Source organism: Siphateles boraxobius, unplaced genomic scaffold (genome assembly GCF_051911475.1).
Source record: "Siphateles boraxobius isolate OS27281-9 unplaced genomic scaffold, OSU_SipBor_1 1, whole genome shotgun sequence".
Taxonomy (NCBI): Eukaryota; Metazoa; Chordata; class Actinopteri; order Cypriniformes; family Leuciscidae; genus Siphateles; species Siphateles boraxobius.
The window spans coordinates 19,708,512-19,731,218 of NW_027508699.1; the positions used below are offsets into that span (position 1 = coordinate 19,708,512).

The following is a 22,707-nucleotide window of genomic DNA, read 5'->3' on the forward strand; positions in this document are numbered from 1 at the left end:
AGTTACTTCTGATGTAAGTCCATTAAATACTGTATAGACTATAGAACAATTGTATAAAACCTTCTCGCTTTAAATACTTTGGTCAGTTCAAAAATAATTTATGCAATTTTATATTATTTATTTGAAAGAATTACGAGAGCGGTTTCATATCTATCCTTACATTGTTCAAATAGTTGAAGTTGATATGGAATTTAGAAAGTAATTAATAATTGCAAGTAATGCAATATTTTTTAGAGAGTATAAGTACAGTAATCTAATAACACTGTTGAAAATGTAATTAGGTAGTTGTTTACTTTTTTATTCAACACTATAGAGACACTATCTAATATATAAAGCTGGATTAGATATTAGTACTGAAATAAGTAGGCCTAATAGTATCATCTAGTATCAGTTCTTACTTGTAAAAAAAAATGCAAGTCACCCAGTAACAAAGTTACTGCCAGTAACAAAAATCATACTAGTTTAAATACTTCCTACTAACATAAATGTTTTGTCCGATTTAAAATCATTAACGCTATTAATAATATTCTTGAGTAGCTTATCTAGCCGGTGCATGGCTACCGACTACATGTTCTCTCAAGGTATTTACAGGTTTGGCTCCTGTAGGCATATTTGCAGTCCTTTGAAGCACGCCCGAGGTCACTGATCTCTCAGGAGCAAAACACCACATTCTTTTTTGTGTGCCCAGCAGTGCTGCTCTTTGACTTCTTTGCCCATATAAGGCAGGAAATACCATGGCAACCGTGGGCTTGAATAGCTGTGTCAAATCCCTCCGAACCCCCCCGCCCCTCACTCTCTCTCTCACACACACACACACACACACACACACACACACACACACACTCCCTCACAGGCACGCGGCGCGCGCACTCTACTGGACACTGGCTCGTGCTCTCTCTTGTCCTTCTCAAGCCCGCGCGACTTTTGCACTCCCAAAACCAGGTAGGTATATTGAAATATTCCTGGAGTTCCGCCGCCGCTAACAACACACTAGCTTAACATTCGAAGCGTTAAAGGTGAGCGGAAATAAAAATAGTGTTCGCCGAAGTGAGGAGTGAGGTATGTCGCTAAGCTATGGCTCCACCCCTCCCCCTGCTTGATGATCGCTGGAGGTTAGGCCGCATGTCTATTACTAGCTCTCATATAAAATAAAAACAAGAAACAGGTAATTTAGCTCCGGATCACATCGAAACCATTAACATGAGCTTACGTTATGGTTTCACCCGTTTCGTTTTTGATTTAACGTACTCGTTCAGCGCCACGGTAACTGTTTTAGGGACTCCAAAAGTCTGTCCTCATTTCACAACAAACAAGCGCAGAGAGCACTTCCTTAAACAATCAGTTTCGCGGACGAAGACGCTGCTCTCTATACAGAGATGTTTTTATTAGTATGTTATTTTTTATATATATACTTAAGATGTTTACCTTTTGTAATATCAGTTTTGTGTTTATTCTGCTCTTCCTTACTTGGGCTGGAAAGGAATATTGAAAGGTTAGACATTTTTGTAAAACGCATTGCTAATCTATTCTGGCTACAGGCGTCAAGTGAAATTATCAAAAAAAATTGTTTCTGCATATGTGTGTATATATATATATAATGTAGGTATGTGTGTGTGTGATCTGTATTGTCTATAGATATAGTAAAGGCCACAGTATATAGAGCGAAACTAGTTAAACTGTCAGGGTTTTTTTGCTATCCTGGAAAACCGTGAAATTTTTCAGGGCAAGAAAAGTCATGGAAATTTCTGTAGGTGACATAAATGTTTTTAGTTAATTTGCCATTACTTATCAAGTGCTTCCTAGGCTAGTAATTACTTTTTTGAAGTGGAATTTTTAATAAAAAATATTCAGTAATAACAATAGAAAGATGAAAGCGTGAAAACTCTGAACTGCTTGATAATAACAAGTGAAGAACAATTCCATGGTTTTGAGTAACTTCTTTTTTTTTCTTCGCAGGTCTTTGATTGAATTGGAAACTAGCTTCCAAATGACACGTTTTCCGAGGTGTGACAAAAGAAGCGGGAGCAAAAGGTGAATATGGTCAGTCAAGAAGGCAAAACAACATGCACAGCCTTGTGCATGAAGAACAAAGTTGACTGACTCAGATGTTGACTGTCTGAGCCTAAATGTGTCAGACGAAGCTGTGGACAATTACCAGATCTAAAGGCCGTCATTGCTTCTCATTTTAGAACACACAGCTGTCAAAAAAGGGGGTCAACTGAAACGGTCTGTGCCAACAGCACGTTTGGGAGTATTTTTCCTCCTTGGTTGTGCTGAGAACTAAGCGATGGCCATGGTGAGAGGGGGATGGGGAGATCCCAATGGGGAGACTAATGGACTTGGTGGTGACAAGGGTTACCTGAGGGGAGATGAGGATGACGGGTCACCACAAGGAGGCGGCAGCGACATGGAGGCCGGGGACGATGATAAAAGTTGTGTGGTGGACTGTGTGGTCTGTGGTGACAAGTCCAGTGGGAAACACTACGGTGTGTTTACCTGTGAGGGCTGCAAGAGCTTCTTCAAACGGAGCGTCCGGCGAAATCTCAACTATACCTGCAGGTAATGGAGGGAACTTCAGCCCTGTTTATGTACGTGCTAGTTGATGTTTTCAGCATGTTAACTTCAGCCTCAACATTAAGCTTTTCTGGTGCTTTTCAGATCGAACCGAGACTGCCAGATTGACCAACATCACCGCAACCAGTGTCAATACTGCCGTTTAAAAAAGTGTTTCCGAGTGGGAATGCGCAAAGAAGGTAACTGTCTATCTCGCTCGTCATTAAACCAGTCGGAATGGCTTTCCGGCATTGTTTAATGCACACAGATTCAGTCAACTGATCCACTGATTTTTCAACATGTTATAGAATGTATAGTAAACAAAGTTTTTTTGTTCTCTTATGCTCACTGCTCAAATACAGTAAATTTTTTTTTTAATATTGTGAATATTACAATTTTAAAAGGCTGTTTTCTAATGTAATATATTTTAAAATGTAATTTACTCCTGTCACTTTGATTAAAAAATAGTGCATACAGCACAATTAGTGTAGTCCAGTTCACAAACATGACACGCAAGCAGGGTGCCCGTGGGTCCTTAAAAAGTCTTAAATTAGATTTTAAAAATGTAAGGCCTTAAAAAGTCTTATTTTTACTTATGAAAGGTCTTAAATTTTCTATGGCAATTTGACTTAGACATATCTAAATGTTTTCCAAATTAAAACAATCTAATTAGCGTACTTTTTTATTTATTATTCGTTCTTTGTGGATTTGCTCGTTCACGTGACATTTCGCGTCACATTCGCGCCAGCAGTAGCCTACATCTGTCTCCTGCACGCGAAACAGCAGGAGAGGAGAAGAAAGCTGGTTAATTTCAGTTCAATTGAAAGTTCATTCTTTATGTGCGTAGTGGTGTGCGATGTGTATTGTCTATTATGATATTGTAATCATTGTTTTACTTTAACTAGGGCTGGGTACCGAGTTCGGTACTTTTTAGGTACCGACCGAATTGCCTCGATACTTCCGAGTACCGAAACATGTCTTGTTTTTCGGTACCAAGTTTCGGTACCTAAGTGGTTAATCTCGTCAACGTCAGTTAAACAATAAACATGCAGCATGATTGGCTGTGGCGGAAAAACACTAGTTTACGCGGCTGCCCAGAGACGTGCCTCTGCCTCGTCGCACGTGTGGCTGTAGTGTGTATGTGTTTGTGTAAGCGTCCAACCCAGATAGATAGAAAATATGTAGAAATGATCAAAAGTGTACCTATGTACCCGACTCGATGCCATAAGCACACAATGCAATATTTTCGACAAGATAATTGCTGCCAAGACCAGCAACACGGTAAATCTGATAAGGCACTTAAAAGCGCACAGAATACACTCGAGAGTAGAAAGTTTATCCGCCTTCGACTACAAGAACTGGAGCGCGTCACGTATAAACCAAACCTCAGCGTATAGGATAGGCCTACTTGCATCACAGACATGAGAAATAGTTCTATACATGTTCAAAATATGTCTACTTTTAAACTAAACAATTAGAAATAAATAGTTTGATTACCTAATCCATATAGGCGCGCGCGCGTTCACTACTGCAGGGATGACGAGTCAGCATCGCAAATTCACAATGATCATCTTTGCAGCCAACACGTTTAGTAAACACTTGTTCATTAATAAACAATTAAAATATCTCCTTGCTATCGTTTCCCGAAACATCCATGATCATTAGGCTACTTTTGCCAGTGCTTTGCGCAAGCTTCATGTGTGCTGACCGTGAGGCATATATCCCGCACCCCAGTAGCCTATATTTAATTCAATTCACATTTATTTGTATAGCATTTTTCACAATACATATCGTTTCAAAGGAGCTTTACAGAAAATGCATGTGTCTAAATTACAATTTAGAGTGATCTGTTATCAGGGGTGACTGTGTAATGCATTTCAATTAATTTTCATTCAGTTTCATTGTTAAACAATGCATTAAGTTAAGGCAGAAACAATGAGCTCATTGAAGTAAAGAATACATGTTGTTAAATGATTAGGAAACAGAAAACTTTAGCACTGGTGCTTTTTTACAGACTCAAAATATGAGTGTAAAAAATAAAAGTTTTTTTTTTAGGTAATGTTATATGGATAAAATTGGTATCGAAAAAAGTATCGTTCAGGAACCGGTATCGAAGTCAAGGTATCGGTATCGAAAATTTTGTTACGATACCCAGCCCTAACTTTAACGTTAACTATGTACGAGGGCGCACTGCGAGCTGACATCGCATTTGTCTCTCATGCTTGCTTTCACTGCGTGGTGTGTCAGTGCAGTTATAGGCATGTTCCCTAATAGACGTATAAAGTTTTGGTATTTTATATATCATATGTTGTTATCATACAATATTACATCAGCAAGAGGGCTGTTTTCCCGTGCACAATAGCAAATATTAAATTAACATTGTTAAATTTTATAAACAATATTGTCAATATTGTTTGTTTTCCCTTTATTTCGCTGACGAGAATTTCAAAATGAAACCGTAGCAGAGTCTCAAAGCAAAAGACAGCGATGATTTCTTGACTGAAATCCGCCATTTGAACGAATCATTTTAACGATTCAATGAACCATCACGCACTTCCTGAATGAATCAGCCGTTTGAACAAATCGGTTGAATGAATGACTCCCTGAGACTTGCCGCCGCCTACTGGCGGGGTTAGTATCACATTTAAAGTACCCTGTAATTAAAATGTTACAATTAGAAATCGGTTCATATTTAAATATTGAATTAAGAATAGAATATATCATAGCTTTATTTATGCAATTGTAAATGGAGTGTAAATATATTAATGCCAGTTCTGATGCTGCTTCTGTGTCTCCTCTGCACTGCAAAGATGGATTTTGATTTAATGATTTAATTTAACTGGTGACAGTGGTATTGTGCTATTATTCTAATATAATTTAATTTGAATGTTAGAATTTGACATAAAAGGTGATGCATACCTCTAAGTAAAAAATAAATAAAAAAAGTCCATATCTGGGTGAAAATGCCCCTGGAACTCAATTTAAGGTTGCAAATATTGCCCTTTAAAGGGGACATATCATGCTAAAACCACTTTTTTTGCCCTTAAATGCATTTTGTTGTATATTTGGAGTGTTTAAAAGTGCAGAAAAGTTGAAATTATTCTCTTCAGGTGTTTCGTTTATATCTTTATATTCTGTTTTGGTCTTATTGTTCACCCAGTTCAGATTTTTCTGTTTTCTATGACGTTTTCTGAACAATTACGTCACAGTATTTGCAGCGGAACTACCAAATAAGGACATTGACTACCGGCCCAACATTTCGATCAATCCGCCATTATTATTCCTCGCTCCGATTTTGTAGTCCAAGCTCAATGATGCAGAAGTGTCGAGAGCTCAAGTCAAAATGTTCGGTTGTTGGATGTAGTGACCCACACGCTTCGTTACACCGTCTCCCAGCATCAGAACCTCTTCGAAGTGCCTGGTTGAGTTTTATTTACCAAGGAAATGTTCCCACATCTTTTGGTAAAGTCATTTTCGTGTGCGCGAAGCACTTCGACGATTCCGACTTCAACAACCTCGGCCAGTATAAAGAAGGGTTTGCCGATCGACTTCGTCTGATTGAGGGGTCAATTCCATCTATCTTTGAAGACGACGAACAGATCACTTCGGTAAGCTGTAAATATCTTTAATAAAAATAGTTTACTTTCTTAAAACACATGGTGGTCATGGTTTAGCAGTGCCTTCGTATTTCTTTGTTTTTGTTTTTTTGAAGTAACGTTACATGTCTGAAGTATTATTGTTCTTGAGTTTCATCAATTTAGCTGCTGTGTTTTCTGATGCTTTTCTAAACGTATCATATTATCCATACAGATTTTTAGTGGTAAGATTAGACCGTAATTTTTATAATATAACTTATATTTTGTTTTGTGAGTGTTAAATTGTCGTTGTAAAACATACAGTATTGTAGCAGTGGGCATGGATGGCGAAGTTACTGTAAATATAGTTACATACCATTGAGATACATCCATATGCAGACGTTGTTCTTCAGGTTCGTCGTCTATTTGTTCAACTAGCTCCGGGTCCGGCTCTGGCTCGAACATGTAAGGCTTGATTGACAATTCTGTTGTTGATTCCGTTGTTGACATTTTGTGTGAATATAAATGTTCTGTGACGCTATAAGATCGTATATCACTAATCTAACTACAAAAATGGCCGAACGGGGTGGAGTTGAACCGACTGTCAACTCAGCACCCTGGAGAGCGGGCGGGGTGTGACACAGCTCCTTTGCATTTAAAGGGGCCGCTTCAAAACGAGTCACTCACAGAAGCACATCAGAAAAGGAGTAAAATAGGGGCCTGTGGAGCTATAATAATGAGGAATTCAGACCCAAGAATTGCAGTTTCGCTTTATATAGACCACAAATGTATGTTTTATATGTAAAAAGGAAAATTTTAAAAGCATGATATGTACCCTTTAATAAAAAATGTTAATTTCTTTCACTGCTGTGAACTGACCACTGCATAGAATATGAAAAATATGAATATCTTTGTGAATCAGCTGTCAACAACAGGCCTAAACCAGCCATGGTACCAGTACACAAACACAATATATATATCATCTAATTATCAACAAAACTTTGAAAATATTGAGACATATCTTTGTCAATATTGCGCACCCCTAATGTAAGGTATTAATTTTGATTTCTTCAGGTCTTAAAAAGGTCTTAAAAAGCCTTAAATTTGGCTTTAAAAAGTGTGCAGATACCCTGGCAAGAACAAGTTCTTTTAATTAGACTCACAAGTTACTGGTTTGAATCAGTCTTACTAAAGTGATGGGTTGGTAAAGCAAAATGCTGCAGGAAACACTGTTTTATATTTGATAGTTAGAGGGAAGAGAGAGCTGTACTTTATTTTAAGCCAACCCAGATGGTGTTTGTTTACCACATTTGCCAGTGCACATGATAAAAATTGCATTAGGGCCTGATGACCTATATATTTTAGGTTTTGCTTTTAAAATGAAGTGATCTTCAGTTATATTGAACATTTTCATTGCTCATTTATAAAGTCTCTGGAGGTTTGACTTAAACACTGTATCCAGTTTCCTTTTTCATTCTTTGAGTGCTTGTGTAATCAGGAATTAGATGTTTCTTATCACTTCAGACGCTCTGCAAGATTTTTCATGATAGCAAAAGAAAGGGCTGTTGGAAAAGTCGTCTATCTAGCATTTCAACTCCATCACGACTCCCCTTCTCTTCCCTCTCCCCCTTTAGCAGTTCAGCGTGGACGCATCCCACCTTCGCATTCGAGCCTCAGCCCATCCACGACTCCAGTGGGCGGTAATGCCGGGAGCGTCGTGAGCGAGTTCTACAACGGGCAGCCGGTGTCCGAGCTCATCTCCCAGCTCTTGCGGGCAGAGCCCTACCCCAACAGCCGCTACAGCCATCAGTACAGCCAGCAGATGCAGGGGGGCGGAGGATCGGCCATGGGCATCGACAGCATCTGTGAGCTAGCTGCGAGACTCCTGTTTAGCACCATCGAATGGGCCCGAAACATTCCTTATTTCCCCGAGCTGCCTGTATCTGAGCAGGTGGCCCTTCTGCGGCTCAGCTGGAGTGAACTGTTTATCCTTAATGCAGCCCAATCTGCCCTGCCCCTGCACATGGCCCCGCTGCTCGCAGCCGCAGGCTTTCACTCCTCTCCCATGTCTGCCGAGAGGGTGGTGTCCTTCATGGACCAGGTGCGCATCTTCCAGGACCAAGTGGAGAAGCTGACCCGCCTGCAGGTGGATACAGCAGAGTACAGCTGTCTAAAGGCCATAGCGCTCTTCTCACCAGGTGCGTCAGACACATTACTCGGATTAAACTGCATTTAACCGAACACAATCGGTTCAAAGAAGATGTAATACATCTATGTTACATCCAAAATGGTAGAGAATAATAATGAGTAGAATAATGAATAATGAGAATAATAATGGCAGTCGCGTTTCTTGCGTTTTACTGGCGCCCTCTGATGGATAAGAAAAAATCTCTGTTTTTCTTAATGTTTCTTAGATGCATTTTGAAGCACCTTTATACCTAACATATTGTTAGGAATAAGGAAAATTTATAGAGTAAATAAAGTCATTATTCAGAACTTCTATATTCTTCATTTCCTGTCCTATCATGTTTTTATTTTGAGGTTAAATTTATACGCTTCAAACATTTTGAGAATGAACCTATGCAGGGCTCAGCAATAGTTTATATATATATATATATTTATTTATTTATATATGATTACACCAGCCCAACCCCAATTTCTTTTTATTTGAATGTAACCATTAAATATATAATATAGTAATAATAAAATATGTGATGTTTAATGTATGTTTTATATGCATCAAATCATATAAAGTAATTACTGGAGATTATACAGTTGTAGTTTAAATTAAATGGTCACATAGTTTAGCCAATAAAAAATCTTAATTCAAAAATTCCACATACGCCTGTACTAATCCTTATTGTTGAGCGCTGCATCATACTTCACAAGTTGAGTTACACAAAATCTAGTTTGAAACCTGTAACTGATATCTGCTGTTGCTCATGTTTATCTTTAGATGCGTGTGGGCTGACAGACACAGCTCATGTGGAAAGCCTGCAGGAAAAAGCTCAGGTGGCCCTGACCGAGTATGAGCGCATGCAGTACCCCGGACAGCCCCAGCGCTTTGGACGGCTCCTTCTGCGACTGCCCGCTCTGAGGGCGGTGCCAGCCAGCCTCATTTCTCAGCTCTTCTTCATGCGTCTTGTGGGGAAAACGCCCATTGAGACGCTCATCCGTGACATGCAGCTGTCTGGCAGCTCCATCAGTTGGCCGTATGCTCCAGGACAATAATCATGATCAGATGTGACCACAGAACCAGTCTGGATGTCTCGGTCTGAATTATTATCATTTTTAAACCACACATTCACATCTGATATTGACTGTATTACCTAATGCAACAGGGTCAACAGTAGTAGGGTGAATTCAGTAGTACATTGCAGATGGTGTGATTTATGTTCTGTGAACTGTTTTATGATGCCCAGAAGCATTCTATAAAATTACTTGAGAAATACTGGTTATCTGCCAGCCAAAGGTAAGATGTTAGGTACAGTTTAATCACCAGTTATTAGTTATTGTGTGGAAATTGGTTAAAACCCAAAACAACAAGCTCTGTCAGTTGGGTGTGAACATAAGTCACTTTGGACTGTCCCTGAAGGCACCAGGAAATCAAGTCATACTCATTCTCTGTTCTGCCCTGTCCTTGTGTACCAGAAAGCCTGAAGGAAGAGGAAGTACACATGATGACATCCAAAAACCCAAACAAACCAAACCGAAACGGTCACAGTTGGGACTTTAGCATTTGTTTTGCCACTGATAACTTTGTGGCATGTATTGTTTAGCTCTTTTACCCTATCAATGCTAATGCATTTCTTTGAGGAGAGACTGAAAATCGCAAAAGCTAGTGCAAAGATTGGATTATGTTTTGTGAAATTTCCATTTGACAGAATACTTGCGTACTGTATTTGTATGTTGCGCTAAGATACAAACCTATATCTTCAAGAATTATTCATATTTCTATAATGCACATTTGAGATAAATGACAGACGAAGTAGTCATGGCTTATTTTTTCTCCCCCAGATAGAAACTATTTAACATTCTTCATGAAAGTGGTGTTCATCTACATGCATAAGACACTGTCTTCTTATACGTGGTTTCTATTCTGCTTTTATTATTTCATATACTAACTAGTTTATGCTAAACTGGTAATAGTCACATTATGTATTGTCGACCAAAAGAAATACCTCTACAGTCTGTTGAGACTCAAACGGACTCTGTCATTCACGGCTGTGTCAGTTTAATTCAAATGTATCTACACACTTGAGCTGCTCACTTTACACTAAAGAGGAGTGATTGGATCTATCTGTCTGTTATGTTTGTCACGAAGGCTGTTTTTGGCAAGAAACAGGCACTTCCTGTTTTGTCTTTTGTGCTATGGTGGGGCGTTTCACCAGTGACAGCATGTTGTATTGGCTCTTAGTTGTGAGATGTAAGTTTTCTAGCCTTCTCGTACATTTGAATGACTAAAATTACCTCATATTTAGGCCTTGAAACATATCAGGCGGTCTAATATACATAAACGCATCAAAACGGCAACATGTACAGTTTTCATTTTAATATCTTTGTCTTTTTAAATACTTGTGTATGACAGCTTGATTAAACAAAAGTATCATACATTGAGTTGTGTACTTAGACTTTTTTGCCTGTTACCTGTCAAATTACAAAGGAAATGTTTCCTATTGGAGTTTTTATATTCAAATTGTAAAGATCATTGAATTTTACAGGAACATTGAAAATATTTACAATACCTCAATACCAACTTTACCGACACAAATTAATCGGCTTATAAAAGCCTATACCGACAGTGATGTATACATGTGTACAGGTTCAAACAAAGAAATCCTGAGGATCAGAAACATCAGTCTTCTCTCTCCTTGTAAAGCCTCTGTCATAATTTTTCACTAGTTGCTTGATTTGACACAGTTCCTGCCTTAGCTTCTTACATCGGAGCTTCTTGGCCTGGTATTCTGGAGACTGAGAAAGGATATGGGCATTAATCTTTCTCAATATAAAAGAATTGCAGAGTCCAGAAAAATGTCCACTATTGTGGACGCTAATATAGTTATTATAGTTAAATCTTTATAGTTCTTGTTCTTGGTGTGAACAGGCGAATCATTAGTAGCCTACCCAGTGCTGATGTATAAAATCTGATCTGTATTGAGAAATATTTTTCTTTACCTGCTTCAGATCCTTTAGTCGATTATATTCGTCAGCTACTGCCTGTGATACAAAGACAAAAGATACGCGTTGTATTGAGTTTATATCACACTTCATACACCAAGGAGTTTACACAGCAATGCCATAGAATAATAGCCTAGAAATCTAGACGCACCCTAGCGGCAGCAAAAATTATTTTGCACCAAAGTGTGGTCTAGCAACTCTCTGTTGGCATTCAAGCTGGAAAAACCAAACTCTGGTCAGGCCAATCACATCGTGTATAGAGTTGGTGGGCGGGCTTAACATAATGACGGCAGAGTTGTGACCGTTCCGCGTGATTTCCATAGGTGATCTGTTACTTAAAAAGAAAGAAGATGCTGCTGGCGAACAGCGGTCTTTCGAATCGGCTTTGGCCGCGACTCTGGATGACTTGGAGTTAAGAGAACGTCACTTAAGTCATTCTTAAAAAAAGGAAGATGTGTTCGGAGTTGTGACGACCGGATACGGCAAAAGTTTAATAAAGCCCTACAACTAGCTCCGCGGGTGGAACAACACTTGGGACTCACTCAGCCACAGCCGTTCCTTGCTCTGGTTGTAGCGCTGTCCTATTGCGTGCAGAGGGAATTTGAAAGACAACTGTTTATCCCGCCCCTCGGATTGAGGTATGCCAATTGTGAGTTCCCAGACCTAACATCTTGATAGGTCTGGCTTGGCAGGCTAATAGAATAACCAATTTTAGTTTAATTTATTTTTTCTTTATTAAGGTTTTTTGTTGCCTACCTGGAACTTGGTGGACTCCTCATGGAGGGTGTCTAGCTCTCGGCTCAGTTTATTCATTTGATCACTGATATCATCCATTTCTGCACAAAGGTTCTTGTAAAGAGCCAGGGTGACATCAAACTGTTTCTTGTACTGTCTGCGCTGTTCATCTGTTGAAATTTCTGAATAAGAGCTGTAGCATAAAAAATAAAAATCAACAAGTTACTAGCTATCTTGCAAAGCAGTCTGCTCTTAGAAAAGTAATCTGGCTTTTCGAGCAGCACAACATGAAGGGTAATTAATAAGTATTCCTGATGCAAACTCACCTCTCCATCTCATATGTGTGTAATTCAGTGGCTGACTCTCCACCAGTGGTGTAGCCTGTCTCACAGAGAACATCCTCAACCTCGTACGTTTCCGGTTTCTCTTGCACTGAGCTGCTTTGCAGCTCAACCTCCTCCACAGGGCTGGAGCTCATCCACCGATTGTGGTACAACGGCTCCGGGGAGCAGCTGTTCACGTTCTCGGAATACCTTTAAAACAAAATGCAACGAAAATAAAACTAGTGTGCATTTGTACTTTGTAAGAATTTCTACTCCTGAACATAAAAAGGAAAGAAGGCCGCACTCACACGTTGCTTTTGTACGCAGCCTCGCTGTAGACGCTCACTGTTCCCTCAGTGTAGGAGGTGAAGCTGTTCTCTCCTTTCAGGTGAGGGGAAGCCTTCTCTGATAAAACCACAGTGGGGGTGTATTGAGTGTTTCGCTGGAACACACCATGTATAAGTGTTAATGGAGCCAGAGAATTAAATCAATTTGATTCTGAGACTAAAACTACAAAATGACCCAAGCAACAGGCTCCTACTGATGGGAAACGAGACCAGACCGGAGGACGATCAGTGATAACATCGCAGATGTCTCTGAACAATACTGTATCTTAAGAGTCACTTGAGAAGTTGTACATCACACAATACACCAATACACTATAAATCCATCACAACACAATTATCCCACCCTCCTGCAGATGCATGACTTCCTCTAATGAAGCGTGATTGTTATAGCTTACAGGAAACACTTGATGAGCGTTGTACATGGCACTGCCTTTTCAAAAATACATGCGTATTGTCTTATAAACTGACGAACAACATCTGAGGTCATTTCTGGGAAAGTCACTGCATATTCCAAGAATTTGGAATAACCAAGTTTGGAAGCTCACCTCACAATGAATCAAATAAAATAAACTCTTGATCATGTATATGTATTTATTTCTCATAATTACACCAGATTTGAGTTTAGGCCTACATTTAGATGAAAATATCATGCTGTATCCATAAAATCCATTAAATCTCTGCCTATATCAACCATATAACTGGTAACGCAAGTTATCAGTGATTGCAGAGAGGTCACAATTTGCTTACTGACTTTTATTCGCTAATCATTATGAAGATAGTATCACAGCTATTCCCTTCTCCAGAATCATTGCAAATCAGTGAATGATTAACTCAAAAACAATGCAGATCATGTGATTGATTTTATTGTATGGCACTGGTGGTGACTGGTGTCACATGTTTAGGCTGCACAATATTATAAATAATATGGTCCACAAATTAAATTTGTTAAATCTTCTTCAAATATATTACCATAGTCAAAATAAATGAATTAATACATTTATAAATTAATTAATTAAAATATAAAATATTTTAAAGTTTTAAACTTTAAGAAAAAACATGGTTTCCACAAAAAATATTAAACTGTACAACTGTTTTTATCTGTGCTACTACTATGAGCAGCAAATTAGCATATTGCAATAATTTCTGAAGGATCATGTGACACTGAAGAATAGAGTAATGATGCTGAAAATCCAGCTTTGCCATCAGAGAAATAAACCACATTTAAAATACATAACAATAAAAAAGTCATTTTAAATTGTAATAATATTTCTTAATATTACTGTTTTACTGTATTTTTAATCAAATAAATGCAGCCTTGGTGAGCATAAGCCGGTGTTCTTTTTCTTATATCACAGATAGTTAGCTGCCTATAGTAACATAAGGCAAGACAATTAAATAATAACCAAGTTTATGTTCAACTTTAAATTGTGAACAGATGATCCATGCCAATACAGTCCTACACAGAATGTTTAGCAAAAAAACGTTTATTTTACATTATATACCGCAGGCTTCATATTATACACTGAGTGCGTCTTGTGAACTTCTTGTGAAATTTACTCACCCAGTCTTGTGAATTCTGGCTCCTGTCTGTTTTTAGGATAGGTGGTTCCTCCCAGTAGATATTAGGTTTGCCATGATGCCATATTTTGCTTCGAGTCTTATAGGCAAAATAGGCTGCAACAGCCAGAGCAATCATGACAAACAGCCCACAAACCAGAGCCACCGCCTAAAAATCAGCAGAAACACTTGTTTATAAAAAGATTCATGTTGCATTCATGTGACACTACACTGCAAAAAAAAAAAATCTTACTCAATATTTTTGACTTGTTTCAGAGTACAATTCTAAACATTTTTTAAATGAAGATAAATTTATTTGACATGTATTAACGAGATAGTTGCCCAAAAATGAAAATTCTGTCATTAATTACTCACCCTCATGTCGTTGCTGGGTGCAAAAAACAAACAAAAAAACATAATTTACCACTGTATTTACAAAATATGAATCTCTGTTTAAGATTAATATAGTAAATAAAGTGGTAAATTATGGTTTTTGTTTGTTTGTTTTTTTGCGCCAACAAAGCACTGGTCGCTTCATAAAAATAAGGTTAAACCACTGGAGTCACATGGATTACTTTTATGTCTTTACTACCTCTCTGGGGCTTGAAAATGGTAGTTGCATAGCTGTCAATGGAGGGACAAAGTTCTCAGATTTCATTAAAAAGATCTTAATTTGGGTTCCGAAGAGGTTCGAAACGACATGAGGGCGAGTAATAGATGACAGAATATAAATTTTTGAGTGAACTATCCCTTTAAGCCTTGTTTTCTGAAATGAATGATCAAACTTAAGTGAGCTTATACTTGAAACAAGAAAAAAATATCTGGCAATAGGGTAAGAAAAGCAAACATAATTAAAAGCGAAAACAAGTTTTATTTTTCTTACTCCATTGGTAGATATTTGTTATTGTTTTAAGCACAAAGTCACTTCTTTTTTCAGAAAACAAGACTTCCTCAAGTAAATGTATATTAACTTTGTTTAGAATTTTTTTTCTTCCATTGTACAGTGAGAATTATGTCTTGTCAAACTGACCTCCTCAGGATCCATGAAGCAGTAGTGATATAGATATCGATTAAAGGATGGATATGCACCCGGGAAGCCTGTGCCGACTCCAGCACTAATGCTGGGATTCCCTAATGAGGTCTGACACATCATCAGGATCGGGTTGTACAAGATGCTTTGTGAACTCTGGGCCATGGGATTCACCCCAATGACGAATATGATGTCTATAATACACTGAAGAATCGCCAGAACCACGTCCACCACAAAAACCGTCAGGTAAAACGTTTTTCCGCGCACACACCATAACTTTGAGAAACTAACCACTAAGATGGCCAAAGATACTACAAAATTAAGGGCTGCCATTGAGATCATGGCTGACTTTGCAGAGTAGGGTGTCATGTAAGAGCTTTGATAGCCATAGGTTCCTCCATAATACCCAGATCCCATGCCATAGCCCCCAGATCCAGCAACATAGGCCCCGATACTGCCCTCGTAGCCATGCATATCCCAAACTAGAGTGGAAGCAACACAGGCAAAAATAACAAAGCAGAGCAGAGCAGTCAGTCCCTCCATAGTTTTCACGATGCCAGGTGGTGAGAACCATTTGTAGAAGTGCTGAGGGATTCCCTCCGTTTGAGGAGCATCAGGCACTGAAGAGAATAAGCCATACTCGCTCCTTTGAGAGTAGAAACTTCTGGATGTGTACATATTTGATGGGGCAATGTGGTGTGGACTGTACTGAGGTGGGCTGTCATACTGCTGTGTTTCATACATGATTCATGAGAGAATCTGAAAAGAGAACATGAGATCAAATTTAGATTATAAGATCATCTGGGTACAGTGCTAGCTATGCAGCTTTCTGAAGCCAAAATTACTCTTTTTCAGACAAAGAGCTGCTGTCATTTTTTGTTTTACATTTGAATCTCCTACAACTATATGGACAAATAGCACTCTTATAGTGGTATAAGAAGAGCAATTATTGTTAACTAAAAATATAAAAATATTTGAATTGAAATAAAGCTAAAAAATAAAATAAAATATAAAAATGAAATTAGAAATGTTGCCTTGGCAACTAACTGAAATACGTTTAAGTGGAAGTATGAAAATTAGTAAAACTAAAATTGAAATAAAAATATAGAAATAAGCACACAGCAAATATAAATAACAAAATAATAATAAAACCTATAACAATAGGCTATATATAAATAGTATATAATTTTCTATATAAATAGTAAAATAACACCGACAACATTTCCCCTCGACACTCATCTGCTGCCCTCAATTAACACCCACATATTCTCAATTATACATCTGATAATAATTTAATCCCATTTATAAAAGTTATAGTTCCGGTGTCCAGTCATCACTTCTGATTGGACAATACTGTGCTCCAATAAAACCTGCACTTGAGAAAGTGATAATGCTATTATATAACAGTTCAATAAGTTGATATTGATCAACATACATTGTAGACACAATATTGCTAGTTACTTTGTCTATTTTGCAAAACTATTTAACAATGAGACAAAGCTTTAACCTGTCTGTCTCCAGAGCTATTCACAGCCTTACAGAATCGGTAAGTGTTTTTTTTTTAAAGAATTTGTTTAATGAATGATTCAGTGACTAAACATTCACTTTTTCTGTTTCTGAATGAATCAGTGTGCTTGAAGGAATCATTTAAATGAATGATTCAATAACTTGCTCATAAAGACAGTCACTTGTTCAATGTAACCCGCAGAAAGAGTCAATGAAAAATCTCTATCACTAATACACAGACCGACAATCTAGATAGAACACGCAAAGACAAGTGATACAAACAGCTAAAAGTATACATTTTATCACTAAATTTGTTCGATGTGATTACAAATGCACAATTGTAAGCGCACAGCTTTACTCGTAGAGCTCCAGGAACATTTAAGATGGAACACCTCTTTATAGCACAAACAACTTTCTCACTCTGGTAGAGTCCATCTTTAAACATCACTCCCTTCATCGGGCTACTGCAATTCAGGCGTGATGCTCTGAATAATTCAGAGACACATGAACAGATGCAGTCATTGGGGGTTTCCATGCTGTAAGTTCTCTTCTTAACATTTCTATTGCATCCCCCAAGAGCAATATACAGCCATTATGTGAATAAAAGAGGTGAGGAGTTGTACCGCTAACCGGAATATTTCTAAAGCGTTACCCGCTTAGTTAATTATGCTTTGGAGAGAGGGTGAGCTGCACACCTGTGGAAACTTGAAAAGAGTGAATAAATAATTCAAGAGCTGAAACTCAACCTAGCCAGCTTCATACAGCCTCACAGGTGCATGTTGAATGGGCAGCTATTCTAGAATACATTTTTTTTTTAAAGCAGGAGAAAGCATTTTTTTGCAACATTGAATATAATTGTAAAACTTTCCTCCTGAAAATAAACAACTATTATTTTAGATTGTTCCGATCATATAGGCGTCACAACATCTCATCGGTGCCATCGGAAGATTCACAAAGTACTAGGAGATATCAGTGTTTTTGTACTAACTACAATCCATTCAAAAAAAAAGTCTATCATTTTGCAGTAAATAAATGTTGCATAAAACATTATGTAACTTACCGTAACACAACAGCCACTGATGTTTTCCTTAGTCCAGCTTTTCAAAGCTTGACAGATTTTTGTCAAGTATCGTTTAGTGTTTGAGCTTATCCGTTTGATGTGAATACCTGTGACAGCTGCTTCTCATGGTGACTTGTGTGGAAGACCTGGGCCTGAAACTCTAAACCCGTTGCTACTGACACAATCAGTTTTATTGGCTCCTCAGTGGGTCGAAAGTTAAGGTGGAGAAGAAGCTGAGTTAATGATTGTTAATCTTCTAAAGAGCTTTAAAGCAACAGTCTAAGTCTGATTTCATGCCATTTCGTTTTCTATACAATAGGATTTATTTACAAATTGTAATTACAATTTTAAGAGCCATAAAAACAGTTGCCGTGAAAAAAAAAAAACAACTATGATTGTGAAAGTAAAGTTTGTAGATTAGTTTGAGCCAAATGGCCTAATTCTTTTTGTGTAATTTGTAAATATAATAATACAATAGAGGAATCTTAATTATACACAATAAATAATATTTTAGTAATTAAGTATTTTAGTAAAAACTTTTAGTAATTGCTGTCCTTTGCAGTGGAATTTTGATCAAAATCACGAATCTTCATCTTGATGTGGCTTAGTTTTGCTTTTAGATATTCACACCGTTCCTTCTTCTCCAGAAAGTAGGGATCCTTGGGGAAGCACATAAGAAATTAAAATTAACAACATGAAATTAGGCTACAACTCTTGTTTCTCACTTAGTTTTTGAAGCATTTTAAAGTCAAGAGTTGACTTGCGTTCTTTTTTTGCTCATATGTTTTCAGTAAGCCATTGATTCTCTTTCTCTCCTAAATAAAACATCCACAAACAATTGAAACAACTTGTTTGAATATTCTAATAAAAGGTAATACAGAGACAATCTAAATGACTCTAATATGACGCCTCACCTCAGGGTTTCTCTTGTTATTGATGAGTCGGCTCATCATGGTGTCTAATTCCTGAAACTTCATTAATGTGGCTGTGATCTCTCTGTGCAGTTCCTTGTACTCCTGGTATTGGTCATTAAAGACTGCTTTGTATTGCTCTCTATCTTCTATTGAATGAATTTCAGGATATTTTCTGTTTAAAAAGAAATAAAAAATACAATAAAAAAAATTATAGAATCCAATGCAAGGATTGAGATAAGGGGTTTTGCCTACACATGGTGCATTTCAAAGTAAATACCCATAAATAGCAGCATGAATAAAACAACACATTACACATTATCCATAAAGCTGTTAAAAGCCCTTTCTAAGGTTGTCTACATACATGTAACAGTTGGTTTTAAACTATTTATAACACCTAATATACCCAACACCTGTTAAGTTTGTTTGTCCTAAATATATCATTTATTTTTATTAGACCAGAAATACACAATGAAGAATACTAACATTATAAAATCAGCGACAACTCTGGGTTTAGGAATGTGTCCAATAGGAATAGCTCCAGTTAAAATCTTTCGCTCTACAGCTCTCTCCGAGACATTAGCCAGCCTGCTCTCATTCACAAAGCTTTGATCCATTTCATCTTTGAATGAAATTTTCTTGGATCTAGTCGAGGAGCTGCCCATATTGGATGTGGATTTCAGAGTCTGCTGCTGTAACTGAAAGATAACAGCCATTGCAATTAGTACAACTTGATAAGGATAGTGAGAATTTTCTGGAAACTGAAAATTTCATTTGTGTTAGATAAAAGTGATCAGTTTAAGAGTTTAAGAACCATTCAAACGCCTCTTATGCTCCCCCAGGCATTTTTTATTTTAAATAGTAAACATAGTAATATTGTGACTTTTTTATTTTTTTACTTAAATGTCACATGATCCTTTAGAAATCATGCTAATATGCTGATTTGCTGCTCAAGAAACATTTCCAATTATTATCAATGGTGAAAACATTTGTGCTGCTTAATATTTTTGTGGAAACTGCAATACATTTTTTAGGGATACTTTGGTAAAAAAAAATACATTCAATAGAAATCTTTTGTAACTTTATGAATTTTGATCAATTTAGATTATTTATTTTTTCTTACTGACCCCATACTTTTGGGCAATAATTGAAAATGTGCTTTTACCTGGCTGTTCAGCTGGCTGGTCATGGCCTCCCTCTGACGGCGGGCGGCTTCATGCTTCCACATTTTAAGGCATGCCAGGAAGCTTATCAAGTACATGAGCATGTTAATAAATATAAACGAAGTCCCAGCCATCTGACCCCCCTCAACACGACACAGATTAGACAGGACCGGGTTGACGCCAACCGTCATGAAGCAAAGCCCACCCCGATTCAAATCATTCACGTAGACGATACCCGCTGCCATGTACAACAACGAAAGGGCTAGGTTCATAACAGCCTCGGTGAGAGGCCACCATTTGGAATCTAGAAGGATCGTTCGGTAATACATTGTTAATCCCAAAACCATCAGAATAACGGTCAGCATCCATGAGAGTCCAACAATGACCAACACAAAGGCCGTCATGGGTCCAGTGTAACGGTATCCCTTCACATCAGTAAATCCATAATTTGGCCTGTAATAGTTGGACCACTCACTGTCTCTCTGAATATATGCACATACACAGGCAAAAACCATACCGCCGAATACAAGTTGAAGGCCAGCGAGCAGCCTTAAGAGGCCAGGCCAAGACTTCAGGTAGGAGTATTTTAACTGGTATACTTCTAACTTTTCAGCATAGTACTCTGCCGGATGGATACTGGTCAGTTCGGATTCAAGGGTGTCATATGTATACCCCACTGAACCTGGGGGGAAGTCTGGCTTGAGGTCACCAGAAAGCGCATTCCAATGTTTTCTGTCCAGCGATGGAGAAACAGGCGGACTACATCTTGTGCCATTAGGTAGTATTTCAAATCCCCCTGAAGATGTTGAAAGTGATTCAGAATCAGCCTTGTTCCATTTCATCAACACACCAGTCCATGGTTTCAGAAAGATGCTTTTATTAATCTTCTCAGCTTCTATGTTTTCCTTCTGCTTGGCTAAACTGCCCTGATCATGAGAAGAGAAGCTTGAGTCCTCATTGTGATCATCATGAATTTTCGTAGGATCCTCCTCCGCATGTGCTCTGTTGAAATTTACACTTTGAGAGGAAGAGACGTCATCTGAATATAATCTTCTGAGGTCCGTCATTTTGTTGTAGCTGGTGAGGAAATTGGGGTCTAGTACACAGTCATCTTAGAGAACTCTATCAAACTAAGAACAATACCTTTTTTATTGTAATCTCACTTCACAAGTTATCATTGACAAACATATTCAAAATTGTACGAATTATGAATAATAACATATCATAACTAATGCGGATGTTGTGTTTGAGAAGCTGGTGTACGCATTTTAGTGATCCAGTCCAACAGATTCACCAACTAGACTTTGCTGATGGTCTTTTCAGCAGCTTCGGTTAAAAGTTGTATTTGCATTCAAAGTGCATTGAGTACCGCCATAAACATAAACACTCGTATAGACGATACACAGTTTCCGATTATCAACTGTAAACTGAACTTTGCTGTCTTAAGCATTCTGTAAAACATCAGACAAACAACAAGAATGCTCACCTTGTTGTGAGTACAGACTGGTTTGCTGTTAGTGAGTATGGTTGTGTTAAAATGGCTTCAGAAAGTAAAAAGTGAGTCAGAGGCACTGTGGCAGGAAGCCGGAGAGGAGATTAAACATTAAACCTGCAGAGGCCAAGTCTGGTGACAGACACAGGCTGGCATTCAACTACCTGCTGCTGCCAATGAATGCTTCACCACAGAAACTGGACTTGATGACATTCCTGAAACCCTCGGAGGAAATGATCCAAAACGACTGATATTATTTCACCGGAATCATGTAACTACTTTAAAATGTATTAATCGTGTCGTGTTTAGCAATCGAGTCTTTTTCTGTTACTCAGCACCTAATCACTAGAGGGCAGTAGATGAGTATTGACCAGCATAGCTCCTCATGCATCAATGCCCGTCAAGCTACATTTTAATGGATATGTTTTGTTATTTGTGTTGTCTGCAAAATAATTTCACTCCTCCCATATGAAGAAATGCATAAACTGTCATAGTCTCAATGGTAGCCAGCAGGAAAAAGAAATATGTTGCAGTTATACAGATTTTTCATGTGAACACAGAAGCAGTCAGTCCATAAACTGGACGTTGCTTTGCATTTTGCTACTACAAGGTGACTGACTACATGAATTTTTAAGGGCTGTACGAACAGTCTTATCACTGGAGAAGGAATGCTTTATCAGTATTTTGTCCTTTAGCAGAAGAGATCATGAGGCCTCATGGATTATATTTCAATACTCCTGTACTACTAATTTCACGTTTCTTATTTTAACATCAAATAATTTAGATGAAGGCCTAATAAAAGAGAACTACTCATGACAGCATGTTTGAATTGGTAAATTATTGGTAATTCCAAATTAATATGGTAAAAAGGCAAGTCGTGAACAATTTAAATAGTTCAAAAGTTAATTCAAAAATGTAAATACTCCATTTGGGCTCCTCAGATTGCCAGAGTGGTGAAATCCTGTGGAGAACCAACAACTTTAGGGTCCCTTAAATGTCTTATTATGTGCTTAATGAGCTCAAGTACGTCTCTCAAAGTCTTTATTTAGGTTACTGGAGGAGTCTTTCAACTTCTTGTAGAAATTTATGGACACCTGCCCTTTTTAAAAGTGGGCCTAGAGGTTCTCCAGAGGATTTTGCAAGTGTGGCAATCTGAGGAACCACAAATTACCAGAACACTTTAAATGGTATTCAGCTATAATTACATAAATCTGTAATAAATTTCAATGGTCGTCAATCTTTCTGTGTTCTGTCAACAATATGTGTCTGAATTCACC

At 37.9% G+C, this 22,707-nt stretch overlaps 3 protein-coding genes across 5 annotated transcripts; 1 reads left to right on the forward strand and 2 right to left on the reverse strand.

Moving 5' to 3' along the window:
• Positions 1-812: 812 nt before the first annotated feature.
• nr2f6a (nuclear receptor subfamily 2, group F, member 6a) lies at positions 813-10,741 on the forward strand. Of its 2 annotated transcripts, none has more exons than XM_077227661.1 (5): positions 813-942; positions 1,957-2,559; positions 2,659-2,753; positions 7,763-8,326; positions 9,085-10,741. In XM_077227661.1, the coding sequence occupies exons 2-5, from the start codon at positions 2,288-2,290 to the stop codon at positions 9,357-9,359; spliced, it is 1,206 nt and encodes a 401-aa protein (XP_077083776.1). In that variant the 5' UTR covers positions 813-942; positions 1,957-2,287; the 3' UTR covers positions 9,360-10,741. The 2 variants fall into 2 exon arrangements, with proteins under 2 accessions (XP_077083776.1, XP_077083783.1); XM_077227668.1 differs by having other exon boundaries at positions 7,766-8,326.
• LOC143736873 (occludin-like) lies at positions 10,661-21,500 on the reverse strand. Of its 2 annotated transcripts, none has more exons than XM_077227638.1 (8): positions 21,425-21,500; positions 15,299-16,057; positions 14,273-14,437; positions 12,673-12,806; positions 12,368-12,574; positions 12,063-12,234; positions 11,304-11,345; positions 10,661-11,099 (listed from the first exon to the last, which is right to left on the reverse strand). In XM_077227638.1, exons 2-8 carry the CDS (start codon positions 16,040-16,042, stop codon positions 10,953-10,955), a joined length of 1,611 nt encoding a protein of 536 aa, XP_077083753.1. In that variant the 5' UTR covers positions 16,043-16,057; positions 21,425-21,500; the 3' UTR covers positions 10,661-10,952. The 2 variants fall into 2 exon arrangements, with proteins under 2 accessions (XP_077083753.1, XP_077083762.1); XM_077227647.1 differs by lacking the exon at positions 21,425-21,500 and adding an exon at positions 17,865-17,999.
• LOC143736862 (MARVEL domain-containing protein 2-like) lies at positions 18,388-21,499 on the reverse strand. Its single transcript, XM_077227631.1, has 6 exons — positions 21,425-21,499; positions 19,941-21,068; positions 19,262-19,473; positions 18,779-18,950; positions 18,629-18,679; positions 18,388-18,523 (listed from the first exon to the last, which is right to left on the reverse strand). Exons 2-6 carry the CDS (start codon positions 21,003-21,005, stop codon positions 18,404-18,406), a joined length of 1,620 nt encoding a protein of 539 aa, XP_077083746.1. The 5' UTR covers positions 21,006-21,068; positions 21,425-21,499; the 3' UTR covers positions 18,388-18,403.
• Positions 21,501-22,707: the final 1,207 nt, after the last annotated feature.

What these genes read in the sequence shown, in the direction of transcription:
- nr2f6a (XM_077227661.1), top strand. Translation starts at nt 2,288, where the DNA reads ATGGCCATGGTGAGAGGGGGATGGGGAGATCCCAATGGGGAGACTAAT. An exon ending in AATCTCAACTATACCTGCAG is followed by an intron (nt 2,560 to 2,658) that starts GTAATGGAGGGA and finishes GGTGCTTTTCAG; the next exon opens with ATCGAACCGAGACTGCCAGA. An exon ending in AGTGGGAATGCGCAAAGAAG is followed by an intron (nt 2,754 to 7,762) that starts GTAACTGTCTAT and finishes CTCCCCCTTTAG; the next exon opens with CAGTTCAGCGTGGACGCATC.
- LOC143736873 (XM_077227638.1), bottom strand. Translation starts at nt 16,042, where the DNA reads ATGTATGAAACACAGCAGTATGACAGCCCACCTCAGTACAGTCCACAC. An exon ending in CACACATATGAGATGGAGAG is followed by an intron (nt 12,235 to 12,367) that starts GTGAGTTTGCAT and finishes TTTATGCTACAG; the next exon opens with CTCTTATTCAGAAATTTCAA. An exon ending in GACTAAAGGATCTGAAGCAG is followed by an intron (nt 11,100 to 11,303) that starts GTAAAGAAAAAT and finishes ATCCTTTCTCAG; the next exon opens with TCTCCAGAATACCAGGCCAA.
- LOC143736862 (XM_077227631.1), bottom strand. Translation starts at nt 21,005, where the DNA reads ATGACGGACCTCAGAAGATTATATTCAGATGACGTCTCTTCCTCTCAA. An exon ending in ATAACAAGAGAAACCCTGAG is followed by an intron (nt 18,680 to 18,778) that starts GTGAGGCGTCAT and finishes TGTTTTATTTAG; the next exon opens with GAGAGAAAGAGAATCAATGG. An exon ending in CATATGAGCAAAAAAAGAAC is followed by an intron (nt 18,524 to 18,628) that starts GCAAGTCAACTC and finishes TGCTTCCCCAAG; the next exon opens with GATCCCTACTTTCTGGAGAA.